The sequence below is a fragment of the Budorcas taxicolor genome, chromosome 1 (assembly GCF_023091745.1).
Source record: "Budorcas taxicolor isolate Tak-1 chromosome 1, Takin1.1, whole genome shotgun sequence".
Lineage (NCBI taxonomy): Eukaryota > Metazoa > Chordata > Mammalia > Artiodactyla > Bovidae > Budorcas > Budorcas taxicolor.
In genome coordinates this window covers 48,138,723-48,160,033 of record NC_068910.1, presented here as the reverse complement: position 1 = coordinate 48,160,033, position 21,311 = coordinate 48,138,723, and the positions used below count along the sequence as shown (strand labels likewise).

Genomic DNA, 21,311 nt, shown 5'->3' with positions numbered 1-21,311 from the left:
TTGAGGACACCGCCCCCTTGTTTCCAGTGCTGGTGCTCAGACTTTGCTAATGTGGTAGGATTGTGGTTTCCAGATCTGTTGCCTTGCAGGGGTCGGGGGAGGGCTTCTGCTTTTAGAGAGACCGTAAGGAGCGCTGGGTCTCCCACCCATTTGTGAGGCCCTTAGCTTCCATTTACCCTGGGGGCAGTTTTCAGGAAAGGGACAGGAGATTGAAACGTACGCGCAGACAGATGTGGATGTGCTGGTGGATTTTTTTTTCTGAAAAGGAAGCCACATGCTCATCTTGATGTGCAGAGCAGCATCTGCTGTGTTAGTTTAAGATCTGAAGAGGAGGTGAGTGGAGCATCTGTGGAAATGCTGCAAATGAGGATTCACTCGAGGCATTTCTTCAGAAGAACGGCTCACCGTGTCGTGTCTGCCCTAGCCACACGAGTTGCACGTCTCCCGTGCCCAGATTCATGCCTGCATGCAGCAAAAGCAGGCCACCAAGCATGGGCAAGGAGAGTTCGGCATTAGCAATAACAGCATAAGGTACTGGATGCCTTTTTCATTATTTATTTTTTGCTGTTCAGGTTTTGGATCCAAATATGGACCTTCGGACAGTGAAACACTTCATATGGAAGAGTGGTGGTGACCTCACCCTCCATTACCGTCAGAAGTCCACGTGAAGGGCGGGCCAGCACTCCTGGGTATTCATTTACTGACCTTCCTCTATGGCCCCAAGAGTAGTCCTAGGAAGCCCAGAGCCCCAGTGGGAACAAGACTTCTAACGACTGATTTGGTATGGACCGAGATTATCTTTCCATTGAAGTGACTAATCAAGATGTAATATAGAAACCAGTCTCCATGTGTAGATTAAGCTGTCCCCAGGGAGGCAGAGTGCCAGAGAAGAGCCCCAAGCAGGCTGTGTGTTGCGAGATGTACTGAGGACTGAAGAGAGGCCAGCACAGATTTTGCTTCCTCCTTTTGTTTCAAAGGACCTTATCTTGATCTGTTAGCACTTGTCAAAGACACATGGTAGGGCCACGTCTGTCACTGTGTTCCAACTCCAATCCCACACACTCGGGAGCTTTTCTAAGTACATTCCATCTACGCAGTACCTATGAAGGCTTTTTCCAAGTTTGTCATTAAAAAAAAACAAGTTGTTTTCACCATTTAAGACAGTTATTTTTAATAGGAATTGGCTGTTGCACAATTCAAGAGCCAGCCCATTTCATAATAGATGATTACTGGTGGGCTTGTTTTTAATACTGCATCTCAGATGTGTTGTAGGCAGATCTGTCGAAACCCCAGGTGCTGGGTCACAGCGCTTGGACTGCCAGCCTGGAGTGCGGCCAGCCCGTGCCCAGCTGGGACGCCTGGACTGCGCGGCGGCCGCAAGGAGGCGCAGCTCTCTCACGCCTTCCTCCACTGTGTTTTCTTTATGGGCAAAACCAAGTGACACCACAGGGTCTTGCCCCGGGTGAGCAGCATGACACCATCAAAACTAAAGACCATGATGAGATCCTGACTTCATTTCAATGCTACCTAATATTTCTGGTGTCAGAGTAAAAGGGTGTCATAATGAGTTAATTTGATATTCATGTCCTGGAAGTATACGTTTGTTTTTCCAGTTTTATATGCAGGTTTGTGTTGTACCTGTATCCAGATTTCTTTTCACTGTTCTTTCTAACAATCTAAAGCTTTCATAGAATCATTTGGATCTTGTACAGAATATAACTTATTGGGGATAAACACTTCCAACTTTTGGCAGAAAAAAACATACTTTGGATCCTCCCCAAGGTCATTTGTACTCAGAATAGAACAATGGTCCACCCTTATAAAACTACATAAGACAAGCCTCCTGTGTGAAGCCAGAAGCACAAGTGCCTTCAGAGGGCAGTTTATTCCAGTCCGGTTGCCTCCCCAGCTTGTGTGTGGCCCATCCCTATAATAGCAGGGACTGTGGAGGGGGTGGGGAAGTTTTCTTTTCTATATCTTCACAGGTTCAGCAGGAGGCAGCTGATGGGCCTGGGTCCAGACTTAAACCATTTGAGATACTCTGATCCGCACAACTGTAGAGACAGGGTTCACTCACTGCTGGTCAGCCTCCTTTGGAAAGTGGAGCGGTCATTGCCTCCAGCACTTTGAAGAAGTGAGCAAAGACACGCCACATTTCCAATGAGTCTGTCTCCCTTATGCAGAGAGCAACGGCTTTTTTAAAAACAAAAATCCTTTCTATCTTGAATACAACGGTGCACTTTCGGTGCACATTTTTTAGCAATAGTTGTGAACTAATGGCTAAAAGAAAAAAAAAAACTCATTTCCCAGCCCTCAGCTTTGTTTGCACGAAGGGCCCTTGGGCTGAAGGAATGGGTCTCGCTGGGCCATGCTGCCCCGTGTGCTGAGTTCTGAGGGGCGGCTGTGCTCCCTTCCCATCTTAGATCTGACCCCTCTGCCCCAGCATGGTTGTGTTTTTTTGTTGTTCCAGTCAAACCTGTAATAGTTTCCAGAAGATTTGACAGTCTGCAATGCCAAAAGGGTAAAAATCTGTATTTCACAGTTGTATAGAATAAAGGCTTTAGTTAAAATATTTCAAAGTGTATAGTACACATTTATTTCCACTTGTCATTTTCCTTCATAGCAGATTACAGAGAAAGTAAGAAACTTGTGGTTTTGTGTTTACCCTGGACATAATTAGCACTGGTATCTATTTTATCCCCCAGTTTGGGGAAGGGAGCGTGTTAACGTGAGGGTGGGAAGAACCAGGTCCCTTGGGTGAGGGTGACCCTGGGTCAGGCCACCAGGTTAGTGAAGGGAAACTGGCTTCAGAACAGGCCTGGCGTGATTCTACTTCCTGGATTCCTGCAGGCAGACACTGGGCTCCCAGACAACCCAGGAACCAGGTTCTGGCACTGGCTCTGGACACAATGCCTCCCTATTCTGCAGGCTTATCAGGTGCTCTGGTAGACCTGACAAAGCTTTGCTTTTTACATGCAGTCACAGTGCAGGAAACTCGAGGTGGTTGCTGATATGGGGCCCTCCCTCCACATCTTTGGTCTCTGCCCCCCCAGAGCAGAGTCCCTCCATATCTTTGGTCTGGGCCCCTCTATGAGCCTAACAGAGCTCTGAATTCCCTGTAAGGGCACACACTCCAAATCAAATGGTAAAGGTGGGACTTTCAACTGGACTGAGGCTAGAAGGCCAGGCCGGAGGCAGCTTTCATGGTAATCAGCAAGGGCTGTGGGAAGGTGAGGGACTCTGGCCAAAGAGGAAAGGACAAGTGATAAGGATCACCCCTCCACGGAGCCCTCCTCGTGCTGTGGGACCTAGGCAGAGCAAGACACACAACCCAGTCTCAGCCTCCTGAGGCACTGGGGGAGAGGGGAACAGCCCTCTCCTGTACTGTGGGAAGTAGCAGCGGGCCCTGACTCACTCTTGTCCGGGCACCTCATCCCTGCTTGGGGTGGGAGCTGTGTGTAAAGTGCTCCAGGCGGGAGGACGGGCTCTGAGAGCCTGCTTAGGATGGTGAACTTGAATTTGTTAACTGTCATTCACCTCTAGGGTGGCTAGATGACTTGTATATTTAAGAGAGATGGTTGTAAAAGTTTGGGAGCTGACAGGTGTCCCAGCTGGTGACGCTAGGTCCGCGGGATGTAGATGCTGGGGAAGCATCACGCCCCAAGCACAGGTGAGTCTCTGCTGAAGGGCCCAGGATTTCCAACCCTCCCTCAGGAGAAGGGGCCAGGTTCACTGGACTCAGTGGTCAGCCTGAGCCAACTGTGCAGACGAGCACAGGGGAAGACGGCAAAGGGGGCGGCAGGGGTCCCCAGGGCTTGGGGGGTGCCCTGCATTACAGATAGGCTGTCTGTAATGGAAAGAATCGAGGCAAGCCCCCAGAATGGTTAGACAACCACTCCACAGCGACCCCTTCTCCCTCACCCCATCTTCACACCCGCTGGTGCCTGGACTCTGCTGCCTGCCGTGCGGCCACAGTGACTGGAGCAGGAACACGCAGTGGGCCCAAGGCCCGAAGATGCCCTTCCCCAAGGCCCACGGCCTCTACCGATGGAAGCTCCATGCCCGACCCAAGCAGCAGAGTCCTCTCCTCCCCCAGCTTCTGGAAAACTGAATCTGGTGCTGTTCCCAGCCCCCTGCTACGCCAAAAGTACTTGTTTGAGATTCTTAGACAAGTGCCCAATTCCCCAAAGCCAGGACCACCAGGCAGAATGACTGCTGGCAGGTTTTCTCTTGGAGACCAGTAGGGTCTGAGTGGACACAAAAGCCCCCACATTGGCAGAAGACACTGCACAGCCCTCGGCCTCAGCCCAGGAAGCACTAACTCAGGCCACCCAACACAGCATGGCCTGAGCTGCCTCCCACTGCCAGGCCTCGTGAGACGCCGTCAGAGGGCCTGGTTCACAGCCCAGAGTGGTCAGGAGTGGAGAGGGCCTGGCTAGGAGCAGCCCCAGCCTCCACCCCGCAGTCTGGGCTCTCTGGGCTTGCTGGCTCCTCCGCCTGGGCTTCGAGCAGCTCAGCAGACAGCCCATCTTCAGGTGAGGCGGCAGAAGTGAGGCTGTCGGGAAGGGTCAGCTGAGGCAGGTGGTCTGGCTGGGCCTGGGCGCCGGGGCTGTCTGGGAAGGAGACCTCAAACTCGGACCCAGACCAGGTGGCCTCACCTGAAACACACAGGGTGGAGGTGAGGAGGCCCACAGAACCGGGGCCAGTGTGGCCTGGGGCAGTCACCCCACTGACCCCCAGCTCCCACCCCCCGGGGTTGACGGGATGGGAGTGCCAGTGTACGAGCACCTTGATGTGGCTACCCTCCCCCACAGGCAAGCCTCTAACCCGGCTAAGAGACTCAGGGCCGCCTTCGCCACAACCCAGGGTCCCCCCGCAGAGGCGCCAGCCCCTCACCACCACGCTCGTGAGAACCGCTGCTGGAGCAGACATCCTCCAGCCCTGAGGCTGAGACCGCAGGGGGGGTCAGCTCTGTGGAAGAGGGCAGGCCAGGCCAGACACTGGCGTTGCTGCTGTCCAAGAGGCAGAGGCCAGACACGTCCAGGAAGCCTGGGGGAGACACACGATTCTCTGTTGGCACAGAACCCTGACCGCTGGAAGGCCAGCGCCTCAGGCTCACTGTGCCCAGTCTCTGGGGCATCTGGCCTGGCCTGAGAGTGAAGCCTCAGCTGTTTGTGAAGCCCCCAGCCAGCCCCAGAGGCTCCCCACAGCTGCTTTCTGAGGAAAGAAAGGGGACTGGGGTGGGTGATCACAGGAATAGCCCAGTGGCAGAGGGCCCAGGCCCTGCCCTGTGCCCAGTGTGCTGTGTGGCCTTGAGCAGGCCCCCTCTCGCCTCTGGACGGCAGCCTCCCCATCCGCACGCTGATCACATCGTCTGCGACTAGCCCAGCAGGTACGAGATAGCTGCCAACGCCCAGCCCTCAGCTTGCTCTCAGCCTGCTCTGTACCTGGGTCCATGACTCGCTGCAGTGGAGGTGGAGGCTGCAGAGGAATCTCCATGGAACGGGGCGGGTCTCCAAGGTCTTGAGCGCCCTGGCCAGGACTTTCAGGCCCAGGGGGCTGTTCCTCCGTGGAGGAGTCAGGTGCCTGCAGCAAGGCCTAAGAGGAGCCAGGGAAAAAGAGGCATCAGAGGGCCCTGTCAGGACAGGGCTAGTCCAGCCCAACCCCTAGCCCACACCTACCCCGGGAGCACCACTCAGCTCACAGGAGCAAAGAGCCTTGGGGGTCTATTGCTTGCTCTACAGCAGATGTGCAGTCAGGCAAGAGGGGCCCAGCTGGCCTCCCCTGAGGTGCCAACATGGACTTGGGGTCCCCTTCCCACTCTGCTGAGCAGCCCTGTCTGTGACCCCCTGGCATAGTCCATGCCTGGAGAGTAGTCCCCGAGTGCCCACATGCAGACCCCAGGCACCAGCCTGATGCCCAGAGGCACTTGGACCAGACACACAGTCCCTGGCCTAACTTTCCGATAGACTCGGAGGCACAAGACAAGGCCCTGCCCACCCCGAGCCTCAGTTTCCCAGTCGTGAAATGAAAATGACAACCAGTGCCTCGCACTCCCCTCACCTGCAGACCCAAGTAGCAGGAAAACCGAAGCAGGTTGCACGGTCCTGGGACCGGCCCCATCTGCTCCCCCTGGGTCCCACAGGCCGGGGGGCTTCCCAAGGGCTCCACAGATAGGCTCCTGGTGAGGACAGCCCCAGTCTCCTTTCCCAGCTGCAGGCCCCTCTGCCCACATGAAACTCCCTTCTTGCCCAGCTGGCCAGTGCTCCCCACGTACCTCCACGTAGTCACCCTGTTTGGAGCCTGTCTCCAGGCCAAAAGGGGCAGGAGAGTCCTGGGGGCCGGGTCCAGGCGGTGGGGCACCAGGTGGTGGGGCACTGGGTGGCAGGCCACCAGGCGGCTTCTTGTGGTGGCTGGGGGGCTGGGTTGGGATCCGGTGCAGATACCCGTAACCAATACCACACCCCAGGCTGCCAAAGGCCAGAAACGCCTTCCTGGGCTTGTCCCACAGCCCTTTCTACCCCTGCCACCCCCACCCACCAGCAATGAGACGGTCTCCTAGACCAACATCAGCCTCAGGACCCCTGGGCCCAGGGCCCAGCCCTCCACCCCCACCGTGGGACTCAAGGTCCATGCCCACTGGCCAGGCGCCCCCCAGAGCCCCACCCCGCAGCCCCCCGATCCCAGGAAGTACCTGCCCTCTCCACCCCAGGCTGCATTGGGGGTGACAGTCACCTCCCGGCAGGAGTCAGACTCAGAATTGTAAACCATCAGCTTCAAGGGCTTCCCCTCGTGGGACTCGATGAGCGAGAAGAAGTCCTCGGACTACGACAGACACACAGCACCTAAGCCCTGTTCCCACTCTGGGATGGGAAGCCTCACAAGACAAGACACTTCTCACGGACAGCACCCTATCCAGGAGGCTGGGGGAGCAGGGAGGAAAGGCCGCCCTTCCTCACCTCCTGGAGGATCTGGTCTGAGCCCACGACGTAGTCTGTGTAGGGGCGCAGGCCTGCGAGGGCGGCAGGTGAAGAGGGTTCCACATCCTGAGGAAGAGGAATCACGAATTATCCAACTGTCAGCCTTGCTACTGGGGGGCAGCGGGTGGAGAGCTGTGTCTTCAGGTGGTGAGTAGTATACCTGTCCTCCGTCCCCAGGCCAAGACCTCAAGCCGCCCCGCCACGCACCGCCCAGCCCCTTGTTCCCCTGACTCCCCCAGTCCACAGTCCGCCCAGCAGAGGGCAGCACTGCGTCACGGCTCACCTTACAGCTCCCGCATCTGACCACCCGAACCAACTCCAGCCTCCCCCGGCTGCTAGCTGGGGCGCTGAAGACAGACACTTTACTCCTCTGCCCCAGTTTCCCCACAGTTAAAAGTAGGATATATAGTACTTAGGCAAAAGGTTGCTGAGAAGACCAAAAAAAAAAATACATGTACAGAATGAAAACCACACCTTGTCCCACAGTAAACGCCCCACTTTATTGCTGTTACTGCTGCAGGCATAGGGCTGAAAACCTCAGGGTAGGGGGGAGGTTAAAGGCAAGGGTGGTGAGAAGCAAGTGCAAAGATTGCCTTCTCCCTTGGAAAGCTCCACTGCCCCCTCCCACTCTCCCAAGAAACGTGGAAGGATTTGCATCACCACCCCCGCATTGCACTCATGGACAAACTGAGTAAGACCAGCTGAAAAGGTTGAGAAGACTCCCGCAAGGAGTCAGTGAGCAACAGAACCAACTAGAAACTAAATCAGCCCGTTTCTAGCTCAGGGCTCCTTCCATCCATCAAGCTGCAGGACTGCGCATTCGAGAACCTGGGCACAATCAGTGACTGTGCATGTTACGTGTGCATGTATGTCTATGGATGAACACTAACAGCAACAGCTGTGACAACTCAGTCACAGAGATTCACTACGGTTCAGACCCCAGGCACCAGTCGAGTGCCCGAAGGGGCTCTCAGGGGACCTGCCCCAAAAAACATATTACTGTACACCCTAGAGTATACCAGAAAAAAACACTTTTTAGATAAGGACTAAAGCAGCAGCAGGATTTCCCAGGTGGCACAGCGGTAAAGAATCTGCCTGCCAACGCAGGAGGCATAGGTTCAGTCCCGGGGTCGGGAAGATCCCCTGGAAGAGGGCATGGCAGCTCACTCCAGTGTTCTTGCCTGGAGAATCCCATGGACAGAGGAGTCTGGTGGGCTACAGTCCACGGGGTTGCAGAATCAGACACGACTTAGCGACTGAACAATGCAAAGCAGTAATAGCAGCATTCTGGCAGCACAACCACCCTTCCAGCAGATGGCGGCCCCATCTTTCCAAAGAAGAAACCAAGGTCTAGCGTGTAAGAAATCACCCAAAGTCAGAGGGCCCTGCTCGGGGGATGAGGAGTTGCCCTCTCTGGGACCCTGGATCAGGGAGCCCACACCCTGCCCTCAGAACCCCCTGACAGGCCCACTGGCTGCTGGCCTTTCCTAGGGGGCCTCCCCACACCCACCCCCAGGGACCCCCCACCACGCCCCCACTCACCAGCACATGCCACACGTGCTCGCTGGCGCGGCGGCAGCTGCAGAAGCGGACGCTGGCACCCAGCAGGCCCTGGCCGCCCCACATGTTGCTGGGGACCACCTCCACCTCACGCACTCTCATGGTCTTCATGCTGAACACCTCCAGCTTCACGGGCTTCTCCACGTTGGCCCTCAGCAGGGCCTTGAGCGTGTCATTCTCCTTGTTCTGCAAGGGCAGCAGGGCTGACCCCTGGAGCCCCCCGCCAACGCCCAGCCAGACCCCCCAGACAAGTCTGGCTCTGATATAGGGCGAGGGCCCTGGTGGCCAGCTGCCCCCGAGAGACCTGGTGCAGGGCTGGGTCCACAGGTCAGGGCTGGGCCTGCAGCCACTGGACCCCCAGCATCCCTAAGCCCTGCTAAACCTTCCTCCCTCGGGGCCCCCAGAAAACACCACAAAGTAAGCAAAGAGCCCCCTGAGTCCAGAGCACTGCCGCACGGCCCACTCTGAGAGGCCCCTTCCAGAGCCCTCACCCCTCTGGGCAGGCCTGGAGGCTTTGTGGACAGTGCCAGGAGTCCCCCTGCCTCCGGCCCACCCCAGAGGGACCAAGGGCTAAACTCCAGGCAGGGCCCCCATCAGGCTCACTGTTGCCCTGGAAGAAGGGGAGATGGGGTTTGGTCTCCAGGGCTGGGGTTCCCAAGCGACAGCAGGATGGACGGACGGGCGGACACACACACACACATGGCAGAGGCAGGAGGGGGGCCTCACCAGTCTTGAGTGCCCGATGGTGATGATGAAGTCAAAGTAGGGCTCCAGGCCTGCCTGCTGGGCAGGGGAGTTCTCCTGCACCTGTGCAGCACAGAGGCTATGGTCACTGCGCTGACCTCAGGGCTCTCCCAGAAACCCCCAGCCCTCAGTTCTAGAAACCGCTCCACTCCCCCTGTCCCAGTGAGGACACAGACCCCAGCGTGAACTAGGCCAGGTGGGCCGCACATGGGCACAGCCAAGGCTGACGCCATCCTCTCTCACTGCTTTCCTGGGCTTATGTTTTCCTCTTTTAGAAAACGACTCTTTCCAGGTCGTGATCCACAGACTACGCCTCCAGACAGCCTCACAGAAAGAGCCCAGGGCAGCAGGCCACGGGGAGGCTAGGTGACTCAGACGCTGCCCCAGAGGCCTGCGCTGGGGCCACTGGAGAGCCAGAAAGGTTTACCAGAAAGGTTCAGATGTGGACAGGAACGGAGTGCCCTGGGGTCGTGCCCAGAAAGACAGGAGTGGGGAAGGCAGCCTGTGGCCAGATCCAGAGGGCCCTGTGGTGACAGATCCAGGCAGGGTTGAGGAGGGCTGGTGGAGGAGAACAGACCCTGGGGCCGGGCATGAGCCTGAGCCAGGAAGCCTGGTGAGCAGCACACAGTTCCCTTTGCCATACAACCTCCCCACAGCACACCAGCCCCTCCAGCAGCAAGTCCCAGCCCAAGGCTGACCCTGTGCTGCCTCGCACTCCCAGACTCCCCGCAGTCTCCAAAAGCACAACAGCCAGGCTTGCCGCTCTGGTGGAAATCCGTCTCAAAGGCACCATTCACAGAGCCTCGCTCAGACAATGCAGCCTTTATCCCCAGTTTTGGACTGCAGGTGGGCCGCAGGCCCTCCAGCCCTTGGCTGTGAGCACTTGAAGCCCAGTGTCAACCAGGCCCCCAAGCCCTGGGACTCAGGTGGCCTCAGGTTCCGGATGCCTGCTTGAGGGGAAGGCCCCGTGGCTTCTGCCACTCCCCAGGCCCTCCAATCGCACAGTCCCCAGACTGAAGGAACCCTCAGCGCTGAGGCTGTGGATCCAGGCCAGTCTGCCCCTGGGATTAGGGCTCCCTCCTCACAGCAGTACCAACAGAGCCTCTCCTTGCCACTTCTAGAAGCTGCCACAGCTTCTACTGAGAATAAGCCCAGAAACCCAACTCCACCCTAGTTGGCCTTGCCCAGAGGGCTACTCCTAGGAGCCTGCTTCGCCATCCCTTCAGGGGAAAGTCTGGGAAGAGGTAGCTTTTCAGCAGAGGGCAGTTCATCCGGGAAAGCTGCTCCTCCCTGCTGTGGGCCACTCCACCCCAACTCCGCCGGGTAAGGCCCTGGCTCCAGAGCAGGCTGGTCGCCCTGTACCCTCCTCCACCCAATGTCAGCCGCTCTCCGTCATCAATGAGGCCCCGAGGCTCAGGCCCCCAGTGCACAGGCTCTCCTCCCAGCCCACCCTGCGCCTCCACCTCCTCGCTCCTGCGGCCTTGCCCTTGGTCTGGTGGCACTTCCCCTGCCTCTGCCCTGGGCCTTGCCGTCGCCCACTATGGCTCCACAGCAGAAAGCATCTGGGATGCTGCCTGCCGCACCTCCAGTCCCGCAGCAAGTGCCCCCCTCTGTCTGGCTTTCTCCTGGGGGTTCCTGACACCCCCAACCCCACAGCCCTACACGTGTGCTGCTTTCCTAACCCGCTCCCCAACTCCCATCAGCGCACCTAGAGCAGTTAACCACACGATGGCAGCTTACACCTTCTAAGGACTGGCTGGGTGCCAGGCAAGTGCACGACCTGCTTCCCCCGTCTCACTAACCCCAACTGACAGCGGAGGAAAAGCACTCCGTTATTCAACAACTGCCTGACCCCAGGAAATCCGACCCAGAGCTTGTTCCTGCCCACAGCCCTGTAACAGCTCGCCGAGGGCAGTGACTTCTCCACCGTGCTCTGCATATGTGGGAAGGCCAATAGTCAGAGAAAGCAGCCCAGTTGTTCTTAGTCTGGTTTTCTTTTTACTATTAAGGAGGCAACATGACACTTCTACTTAAAACCTCCTGATGGTACCATACCTCACCATTAAATCCTAAATCCCCAGGACAACACACAAGGCCCCAGGCAATGTGGCCTCATCCTTTCCCTCACAAGGGCCTGGCCATTCAAGCACACCAGTCCCAGCTCCTCACTGCTGAAGCTCAGTAAGCATAATCCTACCTCAGCGTCTCCCTTCGCCCTGAACGCTCTTCCCCCACATAGCTATGTGTGTGTGTATATATATATACATATACATATATATATATATATAACAGGAAAAAACTTACCGTGGAACTATTAAAGACCAATGATTTGAAGAAGGAAAGAAAACGATCAAGCAGATTAAAAAGCTATGTAGGGGTGGTTAATTGCAAGGGTGACCAGATAAACTTCACCTGGCCTACCGTCCACTCCTTATCTCTGAGTGTCGGCTCAAACGCGACTTGATCAGAGGCCTCTCCTGACCCCTCTATCCAAAACAGCACCCGCTCATCACTCTGGACCCCTTACCCTGCTTTATTTTTCTCTCTAGCAATGGTCACCACCTACCATACATTTCCATTTCCAGGCTGCTCCCTTCTCTCCTGGCGGGCACCCAAATGTAAACTCCGTAAGAAAAGGGACAATGTCTCTTCCGCTCACTGCTTCATCTCCAGTGCCCGGAAATCTACATGCCATAGCGCATGTGCTCAAAGTCACTGTTTTTGGCTCTAAGGCTATACTGTACAACACAGGGCACATAGCCAATATTTTTATATAATAACTATTAATAGAGCACAGCCTTTTAAAATTGTGTATCTCTGTATTGTATGCATATGTAAAATTGTACATCAACTATACTTCAATTAAAAAAATAAAGCTGCACGTATGAAATGAAAAAATAACTGTTTTGTAAATGAAGACCCAGTTCCTCAAACTTTCCACTCTGTCCCTCTCCAACCGGCCCTTCTTGCCTTCACTCCTGGCATCCACCCCCACCCCCTGTCAACAGCCTTAATTTGCTTTCCATCAAACCTGCTGGAAGACCCTTCTGGCTGCATGCATTTCACTGTCCACTTTTTCTGCTTGGTACCACATCATAGTGTCCACTTGGGAAAGCCCATCAGCAAGCACAGATCCTGTTACCTCCGGGTCCTGGAGCCATCCTGCCTTTCCTTTTAGCAAACCTCTTCTTTGGTCCCCGCTCTTATTCCCCAACCCTCCGCCGCCTCGTTGTCAACACAGCCTCCTATGACAACAGTAAAGACCACTCAAAAGTAAGGCGTCAAACTGACAAGCTACGCCCATCTCTGCAGCCATCCACCTGCGCACAAGCCAAAAGGGAGTCTGGCCCACCTGCGCTCCGGAGACAGAGACCCGCCTGCCCCTCTCACCTCTGTTACAGCCCCGCCCTCTCCGAGGTACTAATCACCCCACATCTCCATCTGGCCGCGGACCCCTCTCCCCGCCTTCAGGCCCTGGAACTCACTCCATCTCCACTGTCCTCGCGACTGCTCATCAGGCTTCTTTGTGGCAACACGGATGACACAACTCTCTGCTGCGGCCCTACGGCGCTTCTCCGCGGTGTTCCACTTGGGGACCCTCCCCCTGCAGCAAATCTATCCCCGAGCCCTCTGCCGCATTCTCTCTGCTCTCCCGCTCCCACTTTCCCTGCCTGGTTCTCACTGGTCTTCGACCTCTCGAAGCCTTTCGACCCCGAGAAGCGTGGGATGAGAGCCAGTGGACTCCCCGGCAGTTGGCGACCCCCTGGATCCAAGAGCGCAGACGGCCGGGGACTGGGCTTAGCTGGCTCTTTCCTCAGGCCCAACGTGGAGCGCAGTGCACAACAGGCGATCACAAATGTGTTCATACAAGTGCACAAATTCTTCCTGACTGAACCTGGCGCGCTCACTCTCCCCCTGGGAGAAGTGCCATTCCGGAGCGGCCCGACTCCACCAGGAACCGCTCCCGCTTCCTGCAGAGCTGGCACTTGGGGCTGGCGCCGGGCCGACCGCGGCCGCAGGCGGGCCAGGACCCAGGGGTGCCACGGCGCCTTCTCTCGGCGACGGCTCCCACCGGGAAGGGGTACCACCCTCCCCCGGGAGGCCACCCAGCGCCGAGACCCCGCGGCTGCCGCCTTCTGGCCGGCGATCCGGCGTTCCCGCGCGTCGGAGCGGGTGCCGCGCCAAGCCCTCCGGCGCCGCAGGGGCGACTCACCCCGTGCAGGTGGAAGCCCTCGGCGCCGCCCGCGGGCTGCTCGGCGCTGGCGCCCAGGCCCATGGCCACGGCCAGCTTGGGCGACAGTGCCCGGGGATCGCGACGCCTACCCGGGAGGCCCAACCCGGTGCCCCCAGCGCGGACTCGCCCTCTCGGCGCTCGACTACCCGCGCCTTGTCACGTGGGCGCATGGCCACGCCCACCCCTAACTCTGACGCCCTTAGAGAGCAGCCAGCTGCTCCGTTTCCAAGGACGCGCAGGCCTCCGACTTCCGGTCGCGAGAGGCGTACCCAGGACCCTGACTTGAGAATCTGACTCCCGGCGGCACCACGAGACCCCGACTCTAGAGCCGCGGGCGTCCAGAGATGAGCAGCAATGACTCCTCCCTTATGGTGCGTGAGCCGGGCACTGCTCCCTCCGGGACTCCTCCTCTGGCCCATCAGCCCCGCGACCTGCAGCTCCCCTGTTACTTCTCTGACCGCCACCCGGCTTTCGCTGTCCCCGGCCTCTCCAGACGGTCTTGGTGCCTTCTCGCCTCTCTTTCCGTGGCGAGCACATCCTGTCTAGTGTTCTCTGTGTACCCTGAGCCCCTAGCCATCATCCCCACCCAGTCTTATCTCCGAGCTCCCCCAAACCAAAGCATAAAAATCCATCACCTTGCCATTATCCGACCCCCACCCTCGGCTCCAACCGCCTGGGCCTCTTCTGTGTCTTTCACCCTACTGGATGGCACCACCGTTTGACGCCCCCAGCCGTTACTCTTCCCCATACCCATCTCCAGCTCCTGTCTATCAGCGGAAAATATCAGCTCCTTATTTTATCTCCTAGCCCAGTATCACCACCATCTCCCCTCTGGGCACCTGCAACAGTCCCCCTCCCAGCTGGTTTCTCTATTTCATCTCTTTTCAGCAGTCTCCCTACCTCCACCACCACCAACAGCAGCTACCCCAACACACACACACACACGAGCCAGAGAGGTTTTTGCAAAAACACACATCTGAACACTTTCCCTACCCCCGCCCCACCACGCACACCGCACCCCCATCCCCATGCATAAAACCATTCCAGCTGCTTCCTATTACCCTCAGGATGATGTCTGGGCTCTTTCATATAGCCCACAAGGCTGTTTACAATCCAACCGCATCTATCCCCAACCCCAGCACCCACAAACCTTAGGGGAAGTGAGACTTCACTTTGAAATCTCAGCCTCTCTTATTGCATGACGTTTGTCAAGCCACAGCCTCCATGGGCTTTGGCTTCCTTAATTGTGAAGAATATGGAGAGAATGATGCATAAGATAATAGGCATAAAGCCCTTCATACCCTTCACCACAGGTGGTTAGCCCACAATAACTTGCAGTTCTAACTATTGGTGTTGTGATCCTTATTACTGGTCCTCCTTCTTCCCCCTTATTCCCTTCATAAGGCAAAACCTGAGCTGAATTTCTCATCAACTTTTGAACCAGAGTCTGTGGTTAATTCCAAAACAAGCCATGTCCAAACTCTTTCCTAAGGAAACGGTATGGAGCTGTTTCTGTGGCTGTGGAGGAACAAGATGAGGCCAGAATATTCTTTCTCTTCTCTTTACAGAACTGGAGGAGGAGCAGGGAATAGGGGAGGGAGAAGATCAGAACAGAAGCAGAAAGGGGCCCAAGACTATTGCGATTTTGCCTTCCTCCTCACAGGCTGAGATCATTTACTACAGCAAAGAAAAGTACTTCCGCCACGTGCAGCAGGTCGCAGCTGTGGGCCTGGAAAAATTCAACAATGACCCGGTGCTGCAGTTCTTTAAAGCCTATGGAGCCCTCAGGGAAGGTGAGGACCCATCAGTGTTGCCTCCTGACCTTAGGCACTCACCCAGCACTAACGCACTGGCTCCACCTGGATGCCTGCTTCTACCCCAGTCATGTTCCCCTAGAAACAGTCTTACACAGAGTGGCTAGACTTCCAGGATAATCCACAGAAATCTGTGTAATCTATATCTAGTTGACTTGGGAGACCTGAGAGCTCACTCCCCCTGTTCTGCACCTCAGTTTCCCTGTCTATGAAATGAGTTGGGGAGCAGGGAGAAATGACCACAGGATTATTGAACCAACCCCAGGCTTGATTACTGAACCAACTTCAGGTAATGCAGGAAAAGGAGGAAGTGGTAGGTGTGGACACAGTCATGTGTGGGACAGAAGCAGAGAGAGGAGTAGGGCCCCTGCAGTACCAATCCACTGACATTCAGAAGGTGGTCCTGGCCCGCCCATGGCCAATGTCAGTGGACATGGAAGGATAAATATCATCAGTGGCTCTGGGGTTATATTTTATAGCTAGCTGGGAATGCACAGAGGTCCTTCTTCAGAACCAATACAGGGTATCCTTGCAAGTACTCACAGGAAGATCTCTCAGCTCCAAGTCCTCCATCCCCTGGCCATGCGGACCATGGTGCCAGCAGTGCTTTCAGGAAGCTTCAGTCTTCAGGGAACTTGGGCCATTAGGGACCTATGGACCAGTTAGTCCAAGACTTGGGTCAGATTGCACCAAGCCCTGAGTCAGCCCTGGGTCTGCCATGGAGCCTCCTGCCCTCTGAGCATAATAACCACGTGGGCTCTCTTCACAGAGCACATCCAGGATGCCATTGGCAGCCTGGAGAGCATCCGGAATCACCCAGACGTGTCCCTGTGCTCCATCATGGCCCTCATTTATGCTCACAAGTGCTGTGAAACCATTGGTGAGTGCAGGCATGCTCAGCCAAGCCTGGCCCAGTGGGGAAAAGAGAGCCCTGCTCCAGACACTGCCCCTCTTGGGCGGCTGCAGGAAGTGTGTGCACCTGTGGCCTCAGATGCTATGAGGAGTGGCTGCCAGTGCCATCCCCACAGAGACCTCAGAGAAGACCCCATGCCCAGGCCCAGTTGAGTGGGAGCCACAGGCAGAATGCCTGACAGTGGGAGGGGTCCTCCTTTCAGATCCCAAGAACTGGGGAGACACCCTGCTTGCCTTTGCCAAGATCTTGTCAAGAAAAACCAAGCCAAAATAAAAAATTTCTACCCCTAAATCTCCACCTCTCTAGGGTCAGGGAGAGATTCCACAAAACTACGTACAAACTATTTCCCCATCTGGAATGGACTATGGGCCTGAGGTGGGAGATTCCGGTTTGATCTGTCTGCCCAGAAAACTCCTGGGCACAGAGGAGAAAAGACACATCTCAACCAGCAAACCCAAGTCCAGGGCTGGGCCTCTCCTGTGGCCTGGCGTGGCTGGTTCCCAGGCCCTGGGCTGTCGTGTGGTCAGCTGCATGTGTTGTGGGAGGCTCAGAGTGTCCAGGGGAAGGACCAGACAGACCTCCCCATCCTAACTTGCCCTCTTCCCCCTCTCATGAATTCCCAGACCGAGAAGCAATTCAGGAGCTTGAGAGCAGCCTGAAGGAAGTCCGCAAGACAGCCAGTGGGACTGCCCTGTACTATGCTGGACTCTTCCTCTGGCTCATGGGCCGCCACGACAAGGCCAAGGAGTACATTGACCGCACGTTGAAGGTTTCCAGCAGCTCCAGAGAGGTACAGGCCCCTGGCATCGTGGGGGCAACAGCCAAAGAAAGCAGCATCCAAACATGTCATACAGAGTGGCTCTGACTCCCAGAGAGGGCACTAGGGCTGGGGGAGGGTCACACCCAGGCACCAACAAGGCCCATGCTGGCTCAGGGTTTAGCCGACTACAAACTGGACTTTGTCCATAGAGTCCAATCTGCAGATAGGTGTTTTATGGCCTGTGCTATATAGTTTTAAAATCTTGAATTAGTTGCTAGCATTTCGAAATCAGAACATTTTTACCTAAAAGTCCCAGATTTCATGGTTCTTTTGAAAAACTAGATGAGCTGGCTTCACTGGGCCTGCATTCCCTCCGTGCAGAGATCTGCTCGGTGTCTCTGCTCAGCTCACACAGTAGATCTCACCTGTGGTGGTCTCATGGGCCAAAGGACTGTAGAATTGGAAGCCTCAGTCTAGGCCGTGCATCTCAGCAGGGCGTGTATCACCCCCAGCCCCCCAGTCAGTCAATCAGTTCAGTCGCAGACTCTTTGCAACCCCGTGAACTGCAGCACGCCAGGCCTCCCTGCCCATCACCAACTCCCGGAGTTTACCCAAACTCATGTCCATTGAGTCGGTGATGCCATCCAGCCATCTCATCCTCTGTTGTCCCCTTCTCCTCCAGTCCTCAGTCTTTCCCAGCATCAGGGTCTTTTCAAGGGGGCGGAAATTGCTTCTTGAAGGAGAGGGTGAAAAATCTCATTGATTGGATGTAAAACACAAATATACGCACAGAACGTAAAATCAGTCAGTGTACACGTGGTACTTAATTCTCTTGGAGGGGCAGAGAATGACTAGGTGGGAAACGTCTAAAAAGGCTCCTTTGTTGTTGTTCCGTTGCTCAGTCGTGTCCGACTCTTTGCGACCCCATGGACTGTAGCTCACCAGGCGCCTCTATCCATGGGATTCTCCAGGCAGAAATACTGGAGTGGGTAGCCATTTCCTTCTCCAGGGGAAAAAGGCTCATTAGAAGGGCAATAATGGAAAAGAATTGAGAAACCTTCTCTAGGCCATGAGTGGTGCTTTGGGACAGGGTCTTCCAGGTGCCCCTCTGATCTTGCTTCCCAGGCCTGGCCTGCCACACGTGCCGGGCAAGTTGGGGTAAAGGCTGGAGAGGAGCCGGCAAGGCCCATGAACTCAGAGTGGCCACCCGCCCACTCAGAAGGCATTCCCAGCTTTCCGTCCAGGCCAAGCCCTTACGCTGGTGTAAGGAGCAGAGGCAGCAGGAGTGGTCCCGCCATGGTACTCGGACCCCAGTGTAAACAGACAGTGACAAGACAGGGCAAGAGAACCATGGGGGTTACAGCGAGAGCCTCACCCCAGCCTGCAGGGTCAAGGAAGGCCTCCTATGGGATGGGCCTCCTCCACTGAGTTTTAAAGACTGGTGGCGGTTAACCAGGTGAAGGGACCTGGTTAGGGGGTGCATGCTGGGAAGGGCTTTCCAGGTGAAGGAACAAGAGGTAGGAAGGCCCGAGAGAGAGAGCAGGGCTGCCCTGGGATCTGGGAGCAGCGGTGCCTGGCAGGGCCTCGGAAAATGGAGTGACAAAGAGGGGGAAGTAGGGCAGGAGAGGCAGTCGAATGGAGGCGATGCAGGAGCGAGGACTTACCTTTCCCCTTGTTCTCATGCCAGGGCCATGTGCTCAGAGGCTGGGTGGACCTCAGCTCAGACAAACCCCACACGGTGAAGAAGTCCATCAAGTACCTGGAGCATGGCATCCAGGACACCAGAGACGTCCTGGGGCTGATGGGAAAGGTAGGCAGTGGGGAGGCGAGGGGTGGGAGTGTCCCCAGCCAGGGGCCTCCGTCTCTAGGGCCCCACCTGGTGGATGAAGAGCAGAGTCCCGGAGAGGGCCAGGGCCACAGAGCAGCGCTGGGCCTGCCCCAGTCCTTCCTGTCTGAGTTTCTGTCTGTCTCCTGCCTAAGATCTCCTCAGGACCTATGCTCCCTGGGCTCTGGTGGGCTTTTTTCTCTCTATCCCTTTTGTTTTCACCCACTGTCCCTTTTCTCTACGTTTTCCTTTCTCATCTCACCTGTTAAACTCACTCACTTGGTCATAAGAGAAAGAAGGTATGTGTTTTGTATTTTCTGATCTTAAATTGTTGCCTTTTTCTGATGTGACCCTCGCTGAATCAGTCTATGAGAGGAAAAATCATCCTCTTACCTGCTTCTGTTTGTATATACCTATCTTATAAAATGAATTTGTTTGCACACATGCTCAGTCGTGTCCGATTCTTGCAACCCCGTGGACTGTAGTCTGCCAGGCTCCTCTCTCCATGGAATTTCCCAGGCAAGAATACCAAAGTGGGTTGCCATTTCCTCCTGCAGGGGACCTTCCCAGCCCAGGGATCGAACCCACATCTCTGTGTCTTCTGCATTGACAGACAGATTTTTTTTTTTTTTTTTTACCACTAGTGCCACCTGAAATGAATGCGTGCTCATTGAAAAACCAGAAGTCTAAAAAAGTCAAAATGGCCTCCTTTTAGACCTGCCACCCCCAAACAACCCACGGCAATATTTTAGGGCCGTGTCTCCTCGTCTCTCTGCTGTGCGTTGTTTCAGGGTGCACCTTCAGTGGTTCGTGGGGGAGCAGAAGCCATGAGGTTATCACACAGGAGGATTATCAGGTTGTGCCCTCAGAACCGACATGTGTAGGGAAAGGGACAGAAGTAGGAGGGAGAGCTTGGACTGTGCAGCAGCCCTAGTGGCAGCCTCAGCCAGCTCTGCTTGGAACTGTGGAGCTGGGGTGGCCCTGCCCTGACCCCCTCCCTGACAAGATGTTGGCTGTAGGCTGCCCCTCGGGGATGGGGGCAACCTGGTACTTGGGGGCTCCCTGAAGCCACAGGGGAGCCCAGGAGGGAGGCTTCTCCAAGAGATATCAACAGCCACTCCCACCCCCTGGTCCTGAAGGGTGTCACACAGAGCACCTGCTACAGGACAGCAGACAGGGGGATTTCCTATGGTTATTATCATAGGGCACCTTGCCATTTGGTCTCTTCATGTAGGGTTGTGTCATAAGCACATGTCGTTTTGACATAAAGTCAGGCCACGACTGCGTGGACCTAATATAATTTGCCAACTTTGTCTCCTAGTGTTTGTATAGTAAGGTTGTCTTTAGTTGTACATGTAGAAAGAAAGCTTCAGTGAACACGTCTATACGTAAGTTTTTATTTAGAATACTCCTCTTCTTGTTTTCAGTAAGTCTCTTAATGGAAGGTGGCTGTAGGCCAAAGCCAGCCTTTTGGAGTCCAGTTTCAAGCCTTTGGGAAGCATTGCCCTCTGCCCCTTCAGGCATGTGTCATGACTTGCCCAGGAGAGCTAGTGGCTGGCTGCCTGCAGAGACCGTGACCCCAGCCTGATGAGCCTTGACAGAGGAAAAGTCCCACAGACTTGATATGTGGGAAGAGGGTTACCTGCAAACTGTTGCCGACCTGCGGCGGCTGCACGGTCCACAGTGAGCAGTTTTCAGCAGTGAATTTTAGGAAAGTGAATGGGAAATGATGGGCCTTATGTGGAAATTGAAAGTGCTGAACCTCCCCACTAGGGGGTGCCATCCCATGACTTTGTCCCAGGCCTGCAGGGGCTCAGCTATCTCAGCTATCTCCTGTAGTCCCTGCCTTGTTCAGTTGCTCAGTCGTGTCCAACTCTTTGCGATCCCATGGATTGCAGCACGCCAGACTTCCCTGTCCTTCACCATCTCTCAGAGCTTGCTCAAACTCAGGTCCATTGAACTGGTGATTCAATCCAACCATCTCATCCTCTGTTGTCCCTTTCTCCTCCTGCCTTCAATTTTTCCCAGCATCTGGGAAATGAGTCAGCTCATTTGCATCACGTGGTCAAAGTATTGGCGCTTCAGCTTCAGCATCAGTCCTTACAATGAATATTCAGGACTGATTTCCTTTAGGATTGACTGGTTTGATCTCCTTGCAGTCCAAAGGACTCTCAAAGAGTCTTACCCAACACCACAGTTTGAAAGCATCAGTTCTTTGGCGCTCAGCCTTCTTTATGGCCCAACTCTCACATCCACACATGACTGCTGGAAAAACCATACCTTTGATGAGATGGATCTTTGTTGGCAAAGTAATGTCTCTGCTTGTTAATATGCTGTCTAGGTTTGTCATAGCTTTTCTTCCAAGGAACAAGCATCTTTTCATTTTGTGGCTGCAGTCACCATCTTCTGGAGCCCAAGAAAATTAAGTCTGTCACTGTTTCCATTGTTTCCCCATCTATCTGGCATGAAGTGATGGGACCA

General features: G+C 55.4%; 3 protein-coding genes across 3 annotated transcripts in view; 2 read left to right on the top strand and 1 right to left on the bottom strand.

Moving 5' to 3' along the window:
• WDR48 (WD repeat domain 48) overlaps positions 1-2,560 on the top strand; it is a 47,695-nt gene extending 45,135 nt beyond the window's left edge. The window contains exon 19 of the mRNA XM_052637301.1: positions 573-2,560. Within this exon, the coding sequence (XP_052493261.1) occupies positions 573-668 (96 nt within the window). The 3' untranslated portion in view covers positions 669-2,560. The remainder of the gene's footprint in view (positions 1-572) is intronic.
• GORASP1 (golgi reassembly stacking protein 1) lies at positions 2,544-13,643 on the bottom strand. The gene is made up of 9 exons (XM_052637413.1): positions 13,498-13,643; positions 9,267-9,347; positions 8,523-8,726; positions 6,960-7,046; positions 6,695-6,825; positions 6,278-6,470; positions 5,448-5,598; positions 4,897-5,049; positions 2,544-4,658 (listed from the first exon to the last, which is right to left on the bottom strand). Exons 1-9 carry the CDS (start codon positions 13,558-13,560, stop codon positions 4,399-4,401), a joined length of 1,323 nt encoding a protein of 440 aa, XP_052493373.1. The 5' UTR covers positions 13,561-13,643; the 3' UTR covers positions 2,544-4,398.
• A 219-nt stretch (positions 13,644-13,862) lies between these two features.
• TTC21A (tetratricopeptide repeat domain 21A) overlaps positions 13,863-21,311 on the top strand; it is a 32,721-nt gene continuing 25,272 nt past the window's right edge. Inside the window, exons 1-5 of the mRNA XM_052640216.1 lie at positions 13,863-13,889; positions 15,182-15,311; positions 16,102-16,212; positions 16,869-17,035; positions 18,693-18,815. Coding sequence (XP_052496176.1) covers positions 13,863-13,889; positions 15,182-15,311; positions 16,102-16,212; positions 16,869-17,035; positions 18,693-18,815 — 558 coding nt within the window. The remainder of the gene's footprint in view (positions 13,890-15,181; positions 15,312-16,101; positions 16,213-16,868; positions 17,036-18,692; positions 18,816-21,311) is intronic.